The sequence below is a fragment of the Eubalaena glacialis genome, chromosome 4, assembly GCF_028564815.1.
Source record: "Eubalaena glacialis isolate mEubGla1 chromosome 4, mEubGla1.1.hap2.+ XY, whole genome shotgun sequence".
Taxonomy (NCBI): Eukaryota; Metazoa; Chordata; class Mammalia; order Artiodactyla; family Balaenidae; genus Eubalaena; species Eubalaena glacialis.
Window position 1 is genome coordinate 92,072,510 of NC_083719.1, and position 16,929 is coordinate 92,089,438.

Genomic DNA, 16,929 nt, shown 5'->3' on the forward strand with positions numbered 1-16,929 from the left:
AGAGAGAGACGAAGATGGAAATCACCATGTTTTTTAATAACCTAATCTCGGACATGACATCCCATGACTTCTGCCTTACTCACTTAGTCACACAGACCAACCCTGCAACAACGTGGAAGGGGATTATGCAAGGGTGTGGCTAGCAGTGTGTAGAGATCAGGGTGGTTGGAGAGCATCTCGGAGGCTGGCTGTCAGGAGCGTATTACCTTTCCCTTTGAGCTGATCATCAAAGGGCCAACAGACTTGCCTCCCTCGTCTTTATTGCTTCTCTTGTATTTTTCTAGATCCTAGTTTAAAGTTAAAAAAAAAAAACAGGGGCAGGGGAGGGGGCCACATGACAGAGCAAGACGCTGGCTCTGTCCAGGAGTATCCCTGGGTATTTCCTTGCTGACATGGACGGCGAGGCTGAGAGCCAGGTCCCGAGCTGCTTCCCACCCCGGGCACAGCGCTGCATTGGAGAGGCTCGCCATCCTCTGCCCGAGTTGAGGATGCCGTGTGCTTCTGTTTCAGTGAGCAGTGCATTGAAGCCTATGAACTCCTCCTGGCGCTGGCCGAGAGCGAGCAGAGCCTCATCCTGGGGCAGTTCCGCGCGGCTGGTGTGGGGTCGTCTCCTGGTAAGTGTGGCCGGAGTCCCTCCGTCCCCTTCCTCCTCATCCCCCGCCTCTCTTGCTCTCCTGTCCCCATCTCGGCTGTTGGCATTGGCACGCCTCCCGACAACATGAAATTCCCTTGTCAAGTGTGTTTTTCATTTTTTCCTCATGACTGAGTGAGTAAATTGTTTATGTTGAATGCAGCAAGAACTGGAGTGGAAACAGCATTACAGACAAGTTAAAACAAACAAACCCTCTCAGGAAACATACTTTCCCCGGCTGGCAGGAGAACCAGATGGAGTGGGAGGCCCAGGTTCACGATGAAAGGGACCAGCTTTCCCGCAGCCTCTCTCTGATGCTGGTTGTTGAGGGTCCCTTTGCTGCCAACAAGGCCTTTGCCTCTTCTGGCTGCTTTTGTTGGCTGTGCTTTTTCTCCAGGTTTGTTCCTTTGAGTAGGTTGGAAGCGTGGGTTCCCTCTACCTGGTCTCCAGGTGTCGTGGGAATGCAGAGGAACGTTTCATACCTTGCTCTTGTCAGCCTCACCGAGTGTGAGCCCCGGGAGCCCCGGGAGCCCCGGCCTGCCCCTGCGGGGGAGCAGAGGTGTTGCCAGCCCACCTCGCCGCCCTGCCCCTGCCTCACCCCAGGGGTCATGCGTCCTGTTGGCGTGATTCCTCCCTCCAGATCCACACCGCTTCCCACTGCTGACCCTCCCTGTTGAGTAACTAGAAGGGCTATGAACTGAAAAAGACACGAGTGTGGCATCCTAGTTACCATCGTTTGCCAAAACTTCACCAGTGACTATGGCTCTGGGCCTTGAGATAACATGAGGGAAGTGGCAGTGGAAATAGTGTTTGGGAGGAAAGAGAGCTCCAGGGACAGAGGTTGCCATCTCTGATGCTGAGGCCTGCAGACTCCCTCAGCCTACACCTGATGACAGCAGCTTCTCCCGAGAAGGCCTGGCAGGTAAACAGAAAACTGAGCAGACCACTCCAGAGTCAAAGGTGGGCGGTGTGGGCAGCCTGGGGACCAGGCCACCTGTCGTGGACTGGCTTTTCCTCGCGGGCTGTGAGCCCCCCATTAGAGCTAGTCCTTCCAGGACACACCTTGCAGAGAAGGTCGCCGTCGGGGTCCCTCCAGGATGCGTCCCTGTCCTCCTTGCCGGCTCCTGGCTCCCTGCCTGGGCTGTAGCTTTTGCACTGAACATTCACCTATTTTTCCTCCTTCAGTGTTGACACGGACAGGAATGTGAAGCAAGCCTGAAGGGAATGAAGTATCCTGGGTATTAATTTCCTGCTTCAGATCCAAGTCACCCAGCGAGGAAGCAGGCCTCCATTTGTATGGGTGACCATCCTTCCACCCCCCTCTCTGGGATTTCTGGGTTGTTGTTTTTTTTTTTAATAGGATTACCATCCCAGCCGAGAAGTAGAAACTCTGCCAGCATTTCCATTAGGAACCTCATTTTTCAGGGTCTTTTAACCAAACCATAAAACTTTATTCCTCCTCTTAAACAGATTCTAAAATGATCTTGGCCTGCTGTCAGGTTTTGTTTTTTTTTTTAATGTAAGTATTAAGGAAAATGATCAATTAAAGGAAAAAATCAATCATCTTATTTCCAGTTTGTATCAGAAGAATGTCTTAAACTGTTCCATCCTTGAAAGGTACCTTTTATGAGGCTTGTACCTACTCAGCACAGTTACTTGGTAGGAGCTGAAAGGACTTAAATAAATCTGCATTTTAAATATTTAAAATCAATAATAAAATGCCTTGTATTAACATAATCCTGGGCAGCTCATGGGTCTGTTTATAAAATGGGGCAGTCAGTAATACGCCTCTTCAGAATTCAGAGAGCAGTCGGTTGGTGCGACATATGTAAAATATCTTATTTGTGGAAGGAGAAAAAGCATGAAAGTTGTCAGAGAAGTGGCCAGAGGGAGGTCCAGGGACTCTTAGCCTGCGGGACACGCACACCCACGTTTCCTCCCCCTCCTCTGTAAAGCAGAGCGTTGACTGACTTTTTAGCAGCTCCCTATTAAATCTCACTCTTCCATTCTGCTGACAATGGCTGCTGACCTGTCAGCCTGCCCTAATGTGCCATGTAGTTGTACAGGGAAGCAAGTACTAGTTGTAACATTTACCCACAGTGTCAGTTATTGTGGGTTTTTTCTTTGTTGACTGCACAGGCGTTCATTCTAGATGATTTAGACCAGTGCTTTTCGAACTGTGCCTGGGAAGCTGGAGGAGTTTCTTTGGGCCTCAGTGGTGGGCGTGGAGGGTGGAGAAGCTGAGTGTATGCCCCCCACCCCTGCCCACTTCAACCAGTTCCACATTTGCCAGTTTTGTATCTTCGGCTTTGGCATAAGATTTCATATATACATACTTGGAAGATCATGGGCCTGGGCTGCAGAGGTAACAAACCAATGACTTATTTGGCCGGCATGGTTTTTGAAAACACAACAAGAAAGTTACTGTCTTGGCAGGGAATTCCCTGTCTGGCTCTGTGGTGGTGGCCACGACCCTGACGTCTTGCTCCAGCCCAGTTTCCTGGCCTCTGGAGGCAGGGGAGCTCGCCCCTGGCCATGACCCAGCTCAGAGAGAAAGGTCAGGGATAGCGTCCATAGAGGATAGTCAGAGCCAGTCTCAAGGTCTCGTTTTAACCATTAGTTTTGTGTCTCGTGCCTACACGAAGCTCTAAGCAAAGCTGCAGACTTGTGGAGAGATCGCAAGGTTTGGCCTCAGTTTCTCCCTGGCCTCGTTCACAGGGAAGTACCAACCAGCGCAGGGGAGAAGGGCCACACAGGAGACTTGGGGCTGAGCGCGGGGAGCAGCCAGGAGCCTGGGGAATTAGAAAATCATAGCAGGTTAGAGCTGGAAACAGACCTCAGAGCTCCTACTGGCCAGCCCCTCATTTGTCGGGGAGGACCGTGGAGGCCAGAGCAGAGAAGATGCCTTCCTCAGTGCAGTTTCTCGGTGAAGAGCCAGGCCCAGGACGTGCGTCTCTTCACTGGCATCCACCACTGGGCTCCTCTCTACTGCGCCACCTCCACCCCGAGTAACTGGCTACTGACTATCCAGACTCACTCATCTAGACCAGTGCTGATTAACCCATTGGCTTCTCTGCCATGCAGGAGACCCGTCAGGGGATGAAAACATCACTCAGATGCTCAAGCGAGCTCACGACTGCCGGAAGACAGCCGAGAACGCCGCCAAGGCCCTGCTCATGAAGCTGGACGGCAGCTGCGGGGGTGCCTTTGCTGTAGCCGGCTGCAGTGTGCAGCCTTGGGAGAGCCTTTCTTCTAACAGCCACACCAGGTAATTCTCGGCCTTTCTGCCGCGAGCTGGATGCGTGCCCACGGGTAGTCCGCTCACTAGGCTTGGCGTGCAGTGACCCGGCTCTTAAGGACTGTGAGGCTTGCGGGAGGACAGAATTCTCCCCCCGCCTCCCCAGCTTGCAGCCTGCTCCCGGGAATCAGAGTCAGGGAATCAGAATGGGAGAGCTGGAAAGCGCCTTCTCACTTTACCAGTGTGGGAACTGCCGCCCAGAGAGAAGGGGTCATTTGCGCAAGGAGGTGGAACCCAAACCTACCTTTCTGTCCAGTGCACTTCCCCCTTTTGGTTCTACCCTCCATTTTGTTACAGTCCTTGATTTTCAAGAAGCATTTGGGGCGGTGAAGAAGGCCCATGTGCTGCAAATGGTCCTTAAGCACCCAAGACCCAGACCGCATCCTACTTCCAGGCTCCATTCTCTCCCTTCCTCTTGTGCCTCTGTCCTTTGTAAGCCCCTCTCAGGCAACAGACTTCCCTTCTCCCACCTCTTTGCCTTGTAGAGTGATGCATAATCATAGCGTGTGCTTAGCAGACACTTAGTCATGAACCTGGGTTCAAGTTCAGTATCTGTGGATCTAGAAAACTGAAGTGGGTACTTGAAAAAAGATGGGGAGGAAAGCAGTGAACACCTTGCTAAGCGTAATTTGCGGAAGCCATTGGATTCTATTGGATGTGGGTGGAGGGTCAGAATGAAACTTTCTCTAATGACCTTCTCATTTCTTGCCACCAAAACTCCTAAAAACATGAATGCCTTCCCTTTTTCTTTCTTTCTGTAAAATTATAGTTGATTTACAATGTTGTGTTAGTTGCTGGTGTACAGCACAGTGATTCATATAGAGATATATGGATATATGGATACATATATATGGATATATATATATGGATATATGGATACATATATATGGATATATATATGGATTTTTTTTTTCAGATTCTTTTCCATTATGGTTTATTACAAGATACTGAATATAGTTCCCTGTGCTATACAGTAGGACCTTGTCATTTATCTATTTTATATATAGTAGTTTGTATATGCTAATCCCAAACTCCTAATTTATCCCAGCCCACCCCCTTTCCCCTTTGATAAGCATAAGTTTGTTTTCTATGTCTATGAGTCTATTTCTATTTCATAAATAAATTCATTTGTATCATATTTTAGATTCCACATATTAGTGATATCATATATTCGTTTTTCTCTGTCTGACTTCACCTAGTGTGATAATCTCTAGGTCCATCCCTGTTGCTGCAAATAGAATGCCTTCCCTTTATATCCCAGTTCTGTCTAGAAAGTACTTTGTTAGAGATTGTCATGTGATAACCAAATCACAAAAGACAGGAAGGGTAACTTACCCCATTTGTACAGGTGAGAAAACCTTGGCTCAGAGGTGAGAGAGTGACTTGCCTAAATAAGGTCACATGGCTGATAGATAAGAGGGAAATCAGAACCCGAGCCCAGGACTTTGGCACCAAGCATATTATTCTTTTCACTAGGCCAGGTTGGATCTCATGATTAAAAAAGAAACAGTGTCTGCTTGCAGGTCAAGTGACCAAAGCCACATAAGGGTGGATTCAATCTTAAGAGCAAAAGGAGAAATACTGATGTTTTTTTCGGTACCTGAGAGAAACTTAATGGTCCCATCTGTCTTTCCCACTGGTAGGACCCAGCCATCTGCCTAAGTGCAGATTTAACTGTCCTGGATCTGGTGCCTCAGGAAAGGGGACATTCCCAGTAATGTATTTGGCCAGGTGCCCACAAACACAAGGGACTTATTTCCTCTTGACTGCAGCAACAATTGTCTTATTCGGGGAAGCACAGAGTATCATTAATTTTTTTCTTAAAACCAGATTCTTCTGTTTAAACACAGAAAGCAGATGCTCTTCTTAATGACTTTTCCCAATGTGTATAATAATCTATAATTTCCACCTTCATTTAGCATAAAAATGTAGTTCTCATGTTGTCAACGATACTGTTCTGTTGCATTAGTGAACACAAGAATTGGGTTGACAGGAATTGTGTACCATTTCAGTAGCTTATAAGGGGTGTGTTACAGATCTTTTGCTCATACCTCCCCACCTACAAAATAATTTTGTTGTTTTAATCTAAATCAGAGACAAATTTAGAGCCAGTCAGGAGTGGGAATGTTTTCTCACCAGCTATTCAGTGGAGACCCTGATTGTGAATATTTCTTAGAAATATTTTAATGTATAGATGAGCCTTGATTTTTGAGACAGGCTTCTTAGAGAAGCTTAATTTTAGGTAATGTACTTCTGTAGGTTGACATAAACTCAGAACATAGTTTCAATTTGCAAGGATGACCTCACTGAAGAATGGCCCTTGAACTAAATTCAGTCTTCAGTGGATCTTTGCATCAAAGTACAGAGACCTTTAGCTCAGATTTTACTCAATTCTCCTTAAAAATTCCCTTTCACACTCCCACCCAAATCAGAGCAGCTCGGAGAGGGGGTTACAGGCATTCATGTGGCAACACACATTCTTGGGACCTGATACAGCCAGACTGTTTATGCTCAGTGTGACTCAGAAAAAAAGTCCCAGACCACCAGATACTTTCATAATTATAATAATTAATTTTGTTTGTAAATCTTGCCATTCCACTCAGCTATTCCCACATGTCAAGATTATGGAAGAAAGAAAGACAAGAGGCTTTCTGAGTTGGAGCTTTATGTGGCTCCATCAATCCCCTCCCCTCCCACTGTAGCCAGCTGGCAGAATTCTAATCAGAGAGTCAGCCAGCTGTTCCTCCAGGTCTCAGGAAAGGAATGCTGAGTACCAGGCCCCCAGACGCCTTTCTGGCAGCACAAGGCAGCCCCCGGTAACAGCAAGGTCATGGTTTCAGAAGGGAGCAGCTGAGAGGCAGTTACCAGCAAGGAGAATAAAAATGGTAGCCAGCCCATCAGTTGACTCTGTAGTCAGGAGCCCAGGGATGCTGCTGTTTCAGTTTTGAAACATTTCATTTTTTGCAAAAATGCAGCCATGGCCACATCAGCAAGTGTAATTGTCTTAATGGACAGAGTAACTAGGTAATGTGGGTTGCCTGGATAGCTTTATCAATGTATCACAACAGAGAGGCAAATGGACTAAGTTGATGAGAAGTGGGAATAGGAATTCTTAATCAAGCCCACCCTTTTGGTCAAGCATCACAATTTCATCTCACTGGGCGGAAGCACAGTCATCGATCTAATCTATGAAAGGACAAGGGGCCAAGACAGAATAAGCCACAGCAAGTCTGTCCTCATGGAGGCTGGAGTCCCTTTTGTCCTGCCATCAGGTGTGGATCAGGGTGAGGCTTGTGAGACTGGTGATGGCAGCCTTGCAGTGAGCTCTGGGAACATCCAGGGAGCCAGGGTCCCACCTGGCTGACCACTCACACTGGGGCGTAATCCCCAGATTGGAATGGAGAGTGGTGGAGCTCCCAGCCCTCACCCTCTAAGTCAGTCTTGATTAAGATGAAGTTTCACTGCGATGGAAGGAAAGGCTGAGGACAGTGGAATCACGTCCATTGAAAGGGTAAATGGGATTGAAACAGCCATCCAGTTAGGACAGGCCTGTGCCCCACCACCAGCAAGCTTCCGGGCATGAGAGTCAGACTAGGTCTGCCTGTCGTAATAGGCGTCTTTACTTCTCTCTGAAAAACAGAGGTGCTTTCCCCATCCAAGTACCAGGAGAGTCTATCCAAAGTCCTTGGGATTAATGCCTAGAAGTGCTGGTAAATTCTGAAGTCCAGCTCAGACAGAGTCCTCCACATGACAGCATGGTGCTCAGGCCTCCTGCAAAAAGGTCCTTGCCACTTATCATTTAGGTTCTATGGGAACTAGATAGAGACCTGAAATGCTTTTGCTTTTCTTTTTTTAAGACCTAACTTGCTGATTTCAAAAGAATTATATGCTCATTGTAAAAATAAACTAAACAATTGAAATCCAAGCATTACATAAAATTCTCCATGCTAGGACCCTCCCTGGAAAGGACACTGCACACAGTTTGGAACGTATCTTCACAGATTTAGCTGTCCATTTTTTATGACCTAGACCTTTGGTTGCCAGTGACAGAAACATACTCAGATAGCTTAAAAGGGGTTCTTGGTGGAAGGATATCAGGTCTCCCACAGAGGAGCCGTGAACCTGGGCAGAGGGCTACAATGAGCCCGGACAGAGGAGAACCACGGGCCAGACCACACCCGGCCAGTCCAGCCCCCACGCACGGCTTTCACCTCTTCCCTGCTGCAGGCTGCTCCCCAGATGACAGAAAACCAGCACACCACCTGCTTTAGTATACCAGGCTGACTGGTTTCTCTGGTGTCAAGTAATAAAATCCTGGGAAGGAACATCTCGCCCAGCTGGGCTCAAGTGCCTACCCAGTCATCCGTGGCCAGGACAGTTCTTGCAGGAGCCACGTGGGCAGAGAGAAGGGGTAGGTCCCAGAAGAAGGCGGAGGGTGTGTCGTCAGCAGACCAACACATGGCATCTTTAAAAATGTGACTCCATCTCATTTTAACCCAATAAGGATCCTATTTAGGTGGACTCTCTCGAAACTTGCTTTTTCCCCTTAGTACTATTATATTTTTAGGCATCTTTCCATGTGTGTCGTTCTTTTCAGTAGTGCCCAGTCTTCCATTGGATGGCAGTTCGTCATGTATTTAGACAGCTTCCTCTTGTTTGGATGTTTGTATCCAGTTTTTTACTATTAAAACACTGCTGCAGTCACCATCCTTGTCCTTATACCTGCCCCCCTTGTGCAGTTTCTGTGGGACCAATTCTGAGAAGCAGAGTGTGCTAACTCAAAAATGACTGTTGTTTCAAATGTCAAATAACCCTCCATACATGATCAAGCCAGTGTGTGAGGGCCTCTTCCTCCACACCCTTGCTGAAACTGGGTAGTATACTTTTTTTAATTTGGCCAATGTGTAGGCAAAAAAATACTCTTAATATTTTACTCCGTACCTCTTAATTATTAGTGATGTTGAAAATCATTTACAGTCACCCCTCAGTATCCTTGGGGGATTGGTTCTAGGACTCCTGTGGATACCAAAATCTGAGGATGCTCAAGTCCCTTATATAAAACATTGTAATATTTGCATTAGAACCTACAGACATCCTCTCATATATTTTAAATCATCTGTAGGTTACTTAAAATACCTAATGTAATGTAAATGCTATGTAAATAGTTATAAATAAAATGTAAATGCTATGTAAATAGTTGCCAGCACATAGCAAATTCAAGTTTTGCTCTTTGGAACTTTCTGGATTTTTTTTTTTTTTTTCCAAAAATTTTCCACCCGCGGTCGGTTGAATCCGCAGATGCGGAATTCTTAGATGGGGAGTGCCGACTGTAAAATGTTTAATGTTTTTAATGTCAGAGAAATTGTTAGCAGCAGTATAGGTGTCAGGTCTAGATGGTGTCTCTCTTGGTGTGTTATCAGCAACCAAATCAGGACCAGTTTAATATTTGTTTTAGAGATGCCGTAACGGCACCATATAAAGACCTGCAGGAATAGAATCCGTCTCCTAAATGTGTCTCTCATTTTGCCTTCCACTGTCAGCTGAGTTTCTGGAACCAGGCAGTTTTTGAGGACTTCAGTTATCTGGCAGAAGATTTCCCCTACCCATGTAGTCATCCCCTGGGTATCCACCGGGGATTCGTTCTAGGACCCACCACGGACTCCCCTGGCCCCCATCATAAACGTAGTACTATATTTATTTTTTTAAAACCCACATATAAGTGACCTGCACAGTTCAAGCTCATGGTGTTCAAGAGTCAACTGTATTTTTTTAGATAATTTTTCCTCCCCAAACTGCTTCTCCGTGAGAATTCTGATAATCCTTTGAGAGCATCCAGACATAAGAGGTTTGGATTGTGTTGAGTACGTTTAGTCCTATGTGACAAAGAATTGTCAGAAAAGAAAGGTAGGGGGGCATGGGGGATACCCAGCACAACACTGAAAAATTCAGGCAGTTGACAAGGCCCAAGCTTCTGCTTAGAGGAGCATGGTCGAATGTCACTGGCCTGACCCCCTCCTTCAAATAAATTTAAAATGCTCAGCCAACAGAAGGCCCCCTGGTGGCACTTTCCTTCTGAAAATGAGCTCCTCCTTGGTATAAATGAGATCCTAACTGGGGCCAGGTAAAAGACATTGATAAAAACTTGGGGAAAAATCCACCTCTGGTTTTCAAGGCAAAAGAAATGATCTGTTCTTTTCTCTTTCTGCCGAGACAAGATGAGGAAGCTGAAAAAAAAAAAAAAAAGGATTTTTCTTCTAAAAGCAGGATGGGGAGCTGTCTTGAGGACAGGGCTGGGACATGGTGGAGAGGGGCAGAAGAGAGGACATTTGAGATCGACGTCTGCTTAAATAAACTGCTGTGTCCGCGTCGCTCTGTGAACAGGGCAGGCAGGAGGGTGGGCTGCCCCAGACTGGCCAGCGTGCGCTCGTGTGCGGTGAGCAGACAGGTCAGCTGGCAACTAACGGGCGCAGAGCAGAGCCAGCAGAGGGGAGCTCCAGCAGAGAGCATCATGGTGAGGAGAAACCCACGCAACCTGGCCCAGCTCCTCGAAAAACCAGGGGAGAAGACAAAAATGTGCGGCCCCAGAATCCTGGGACCAGCTGGGGTTTGCTTCCTCCGCAGCCCTCCCCGCAATCCCTCTCACCCTGGAGAGGAGGAGTCACTCGGCCCACTGGGGAAGTGATTTATTCCCCCTTGACAACTGAGCTCACCCGGCATTCCGAGCCGGGAGAGTTAATGGATGACTTAACCCCAGCCCGCAGGCAGCCGGCAGCCGGCGGCCGGCGGCAGGCCCTCAGGAGACCGACAGCGCCTTTGTCTGCAGGAGGCCGGAGAAAAGGCCGCGGCTTTCCCTCCTCTTACCATTGTCATAATCATATTCTGCGGTGGGCCATTAAGAGCACAAAGCAGAATTGTAATTAACCTCGCCTGATCTGTTCCCCGCTGGTGTCCTGGAAGGGAGAGAGGGAAGCTGGAGAGGGGCAGCGGGGCTAGGTGCTTACCTTGAAATTAAACTTTCCCCTGGAAAAGCACTTTACAGCTCTGAGCTTCCCGCAGGGGTAAAATCAGTGGAGGGAGGTCTTTTGTCCTTTTTTCTTTTCCTTCCTTTCTTAAAACTATACCCACAGCAGAGATGGTGAAACAAAAGCCTTCCCCACCTGGCCTGGGATCGGGACCCAGGCCCTAGAGGGTTCCAGGATCCCCCAAAGCCTGGCAGCCTCTACCCCCCCATGTTGGTGTCTCCCAGGCAGTTCTGGGGGTTTGCAAGTCCAGTCAACACTTGCTGCTCTGCTTCCCCCCCCAGACGGGTGGTTTTCTGCAGGACCTGCTAGGTGGCTGACATCCCTGGAGGGAGGCCGTGAGCCTGGTGTTGGGTGTCTCGGGGCCACTGGCACAGCTGTGCTTCCTCCCCGCCCAGAGCAAGTGCTGTGGGTGGGCTGCCGGCTTCAGGACCCATTGTCTCATTTCTATAGCCTTGGCGACCTGGGAACTGTTAGTATCCCCGCTTTGTCACAGCCCAGAAAGGTTCGGTGATTTACTCTGGGCCATAACCCTAGGCATTGGCAGAGGAAGGATGTTTACTCAGGTCTGCCTGATGTCAGAGACCTGCTCAGAATCACTGGTACCCACCAGGTCAGCCCAAGAGCACGGTGGCTGTCCCTAGAGAATTTGTGATGGGGTGCCGTTACTTTACAGGCTACTTTGCAAATGCCCAGTTATCCTGTGGGGTGGACCAGTTGTTCTCAAACCAGGCTGTGCCTCAGAATCAGCGGGAGAGTGTGTTAAAACAGATGGCTGGTCACCCCCCCACCCCACCCCCAAGTTCCCGACTCTGTGAGTCTGGGTAGTGGGGCCTGGGAACATGCATTCCTAACAAGTTCCCAGGGGATGCTGCCGTGGCCAGCCCCACGACTGCTCTTTGACAACCACTCGGGAACACCAGTCCCGCTAAATGGAAGATATGCCAACATATTATCCTTTCAGGGCCTGCAGAATAATTAAAGAACTCTAGCTTCTACTGTCCTTTGAGTTTTGAAATTTTTGTTAAATTTTTTATTGAAATATAGTTGATTTACAGTGTTGTGTTAATTACTGCTCTACAGCAGAGTGACTCAGTTATACATATATATACATTCTTTTTCATATTCTTTTCCATTATGGTTTATCACAGGATATTGAATATGGTTTACTGTACTATATAGTAGCACCTAGTTGTTTATCCATTCTGTATATACCAGTTTGCATCTGCTAACCCCAAACTCCCACTCCATCCCTCTCCCAATCTCCTCCCCCTTGGCAATCACCAGTCTGTTCTCCATGTCCCTGGTTCTGTTTCATAGATAGGTTCATTCGTGCCATAATTTAGATTCCACATACAAGTGATATCATATGGTATTTGTCTTTCTCTTTCTGGCTTCCTTCACTTAGTATGATAATCTCTAGTTGCATCCATGTTGCTGCAACTGGCATTATTTCGTTCTTTTTTATGGCTGAGTAATATTCCATTGTATATAGATACCATATCTTTATCCATTCATCTGTTGATGGACATTTAGGTTGTTTCCATGTCTTGGCTATTGTAAACAGTGCTGCTGTGAACATAGGGGTGCATGTGTCTTTTTGAATTACCGTTTTGTCTGGATATATACCCAGGAGTGGGACTGCTGGATCATATGGTAATTCTATTTTTGGTTTTCTGAGAAACCTCCATACTGTTTTCCATAGTGGCTATACCAACTTAGATTCCCACCAACAGCATAGGAGGGTTCCCTTTTCTCCACACCCTCTCCAGCATTTGTTATTTGTAGACTTTTTAATGGTGTCCATTCTGACCGGCATGAGGTGGTACCTCATTGTAGTTTTGATTTGCATGAAATTTCTTTTTTAAGTGACAGGAATCAAAGGGTGGCTCAAGTACGTTATATTTCTAAAAAGCATTTCAAAGAAAATATGACAAAAAGGTCACCCAGGTATTGGTTTAGCTCTGCGTTTTCTCTCTGTTTAAAATTTTCCAAAGCGACTTTTAATGAAAAGAAGGACTACAGTTGTAAAGTGAACCTCTCGTGCTGGGTCCCAGCTTCACGGGAAAGGATCTCCTACCTGAAGCCTCCTCCCCACTCACTGGAAGAGCAGTGTTGCTATTTCCCAGTGCCGCGCTGTCTAAACACGTCATGCCTGGGAGCGCATCTCCACACTCAGCCCCGTGCAATGCTCCGTGAACAGGGCCACCGCTTCAGTTCGCTCTGATTTTGTGGCTCATGTGTGGAAACTTAGGCATCCGTCCCTCCACACTGTGTTGACAATCCATGAAGGCAAGCTCCAAGTCCTGTTGAATGGTTTTGTGTAAGGCATGCCTGTCACCGAGCTGTTTGCAAAGCAGGTCTTTACCGAAGAAGGCTGAGATCCTGAGCGAGGGACCCTGTTTCCTCCCTAGGATGAATCTCTCTTGTTGGGCAGCTGTCATCCTCAGAAGCCCCCGCTGGCTCCCCAGCGCCCTCTGCTGGCGGTACCGGTTGCTCCTTCATGCTTCTCTTGGGCTGCTTTGTTTCTTTATGCAATTGCACCTGAAGTATTCCAACTGGAGGGTATTGCTGCTTGTCCCATCTCGTCCTTTTTAAAATACAGCTTGAGAACACATAACATTGATGATGAGTAATTTTTAACCTCCTTCCTGCCTTCTCAGCTTCCACCGTCTCCCCCAAGCTTGTTGCAGTAGCCCCCAAAAGGTCTCCCTGCCTCTGCCCTTGCCTCCCTGCATCTCTCCTAGTACAGCAGCCAGAGGGATCCTGTTAAAATGGAAGGCAGATCATGTCACTCCTCTATTACAAACCCTCCAGTGGCTTCTGAGTCTAATTCTAGAGAAGAAGACACAGCCCTTATGAGACCCTATGTGACGTGGCACCCTGCCCCCCACATACACACCCTCCTCTCTGACCAGCTCTCCTCCCTCTCCCCTGGCTGACCCCCATTCAGCCACAGTCTTATTCTTTTTTTTTTAATTATTTGCTTTATTTTCTTTTTAATTTTATTTATTTATTTATTTATTTATGGCTGTGTTGGGTCTTCGTTTCTGTGCGAGGGCTTTCTCTAGTTGCGGCAAGTGGGGGCCACTCTTCATCGCGGTGCGCGGGCCTCTCACTATCGCGGCCTCTCTTGTTGCGGAGCACAGGCTCCAGACACACAGGCTCAGCAATTGTGGCTCACGGGCCTAGTCGCTCCGCGGCACGTGGGATCTTCCCAGACCAGGGCTCGAACCCGTGTCCGCTGCATTGGCAGGCATATTCTCAACCACTGTGCCACCAGGGAAGCCCCACAGTCTTATTCTTGCTGGCCAGCCGGCCTTGCTGCCTCAGGGCCTTTGCATTTGCTGTGTCCTCTGCTTGGCTCCCTGTTCCTCCAGATACCCATATAGCTCCCTTTCTCACCTTCTTCACGTCTACTCCTCGAACTCTATTTGGAAGAATCACCCCATCCCCTCTTTGTGATCCCCATAACTGCATCATTTTTCTCCCTGTTACGTCTCCCTGTCTGATGTGCTGTCTGTTTTACTTGTTTGTCTCCCCTGTTAGAATATGAGTTCCATGAAGGCAGAGATTTTTCTAGGGCCTAGAAAAGTGACCCACAGTAAGTACCCCAATATTTCTTGAATGAATGAATGAATGATGGCTATATTTACTGAGTGCTTACCGTGTGCTGGGCACGATTCCAAACACTTTCGTTTTACCTCGTTTAATCCTCACCACAACCTTAGGAAGCATGTACTGTATCACCTTCATTTTAAAGATAAGGAACTAGGCACAGAGAGTTTGAGTCGTGCTACCTCTAAATCTACAAAGCGTGTAAGATGCTCGGGTCCCAGGTAAAGGCAGCACCGCTGTATTCAAGTTCCCCAGAGAAACGGAATCAACAGGTGTGTGTGTGTGTATGGATGGAGAGGCTGATTGATTGACTGATTGATTTTAACGAATTAGCTCATTTGATTATGGGGGCTGGCAAGCCCTAAATCTACAGGGCAGGCAGGCTGGAGACCCCAGGAAGGGGTGATGTTGCAGTCTTGAATTCAAAGGCAGTCTGGAGGCAGAATTTCTTCTTCCTTAGGGGATTTCCATCTCTTCTTTTAAGGCCTCAACTCATTGGATGAGACCCACCTACATTACGGAGGGTCATCTGCTTTACTCAGTCTACTGATTTAAATGTCAATCACATGTGAAAAATACCTTTACAGCAACATCTAAGAGGGGTGTTTGGCCAAGCAGCTAGGCACCATAGCCTAGCCCAGCTGACACGTGTAACTAGCCATCACAACCTCTGAAAAGGTGTTGTGTGTTGGTCAGACTGATCTTGCTACCTTCATCTCTAAGGAACAGCCCACCTGTCCTGATGGGGGTTGGGGGGTGAAGGATGGTAGGGGGCCGCAGAGAGTCTGTGGTGCTTGGGAGCTTCCGGTCCTGGCAGGAGTTCTCTGACCTGAAGACCACCCCAGGCCCTAGGAAGTTCTCTTCCTTGTGTGCATGGCCTACCATCTCTTCTCACCCTTCTCTTCCCGGAAGCCTCGACTTCTTGATAACATGTCACGTAAAAGAGTGGAATGGCCCTTGGTCACCTCGAGGTTATGGGGAGGAGATACATCTGCTGTGTTGGGGTCTTGGCCTGTTACCCCTGTTCCAGTGTGAGCTGAGGAGGGCAGGCCTGGCCTCAGGGCAGCCAACAGCCTATGGATACCAGTCCCTGCTCCTGGCACAGCTTCCAACAACAGGAATCTTGGGGAGACAGGGCTGTGGAATGGGGAGACTGTGGCCCAAGTCCAGCTGCACCAGTTTCCATCCTCATGACCAGGCAAGCTACTTAATGACTCAGAACCTCCGTTTCCAAATCTGTAATGACAGAGATGATAATGCCGACCTGCACTATTGTGATGAGAAATGGGCCCCTGCTTGTTTTTCTGCCATCTTTCCAAAGCCAGTTCCATGAGGGCTACGTCAAGTGTAGGTGGGTCCAGAGAAACCGCTGTAGGTGCATGCTGGCCTCAAGTGCTTGAGAACTGGGTAGAGTGGGCTTCATTCTGAGCCAGTGGGGACAGCCTACAACCGTCTTGAGCACCAAGCCTCAGTTTTCCTGTGGTTCTCACCCTTCCATGGTACTCTGGAAGCCACAGAAACTTTCATGGACCACCACATTCCCAGGGTTCAGCCCTAGGTGCTCCTCAGAACTGCCAGCCCCTGCTTGGTCACCATTCAGCATGGGTGGCCAAAGGCCCCTTGGACCAGCCTGAGTCCCTGTGGTGGACTTTATACTCAGCCATGATACAGAGGAACAGCTCTGGAGGCCTGGGGGCACCCTGCTTTCTAAGTTGTGGCAATATTACACACACAGAGGGTCCCCCATCACTACCACTCCTTCCAGCTCCCACCTCCAGGGGACTGCTGTCAGCAGTCTGGGATGTGTGCATGCACAGTGCGTATGTGTACACACACACACACACACACACACACACACACACAATCTGTAGATCATGCCATAGGTATTTTGTCCTTCACCTTGCTTTGTTCCCTTAACATATCCCTTTTTTAAAGTCCTATCCATATATATACCTAATTTTATGACATATTTTTCATCCTATTTCCTCACTCAAACTCTCTCCACCATTGCCATAATTATTCCTGTAATGTCCACATCATGTCCTTCTTTTTGATACGTACTGTAATTCACTAAACCTTGCATTCTGTGAAACATCTTTGTACGTGTGTATCTTGTTGCTTCTGTGGAATCATTTCCTTAGACTTCATTTCTAGGGTCCACACCTTGTCTTAAAGGGTGTAAACATTTCCTGATACTCTTCATACTCATTTCTCTCCCAAAAGGTGGTATCAATTTACTGTGCCATGAAGAATGCTTTCTTTGTTGTTGTTTTTGGATTACCATCTAAGTACTGTTGGAGAGGGGAGGGTGTGGAGAAGAATGAGGGAAAAAAGACCTGTTGGCAATGACTGGAAATGCGATG

The 16,929-nt window shown here is 47.8% G+C and overlaps 1 protein-coding gene across 2 annotated transcripts in view; it reads left to right on the forward strand.

The window, feature by feature from the left end:
* The window catches only part of MCC (MCC regulator of WNT signaling pathway), a 418,786-nt gene that overhangs the window by 376,627 nt on the left and 25,230 nt on the right, over positions 1 to 16,929 (forward strand). For both annotated transcript variants that reach the window (XM_061189513.1, XM_061189514.1), the window contains 2 exons: positions 511 to 614; positions 3,716 to 3,899. In XM_061189513.1, coding sequence (XP_061045496.1) covers positions 511 to 614; positions 3,716 to 3,899 — 288 coding nt within the window. The remainder of the gene's footprint in view (positions 1 to 510; positions 615 to 3,715; positions 3,900 to 16,929) is intronic.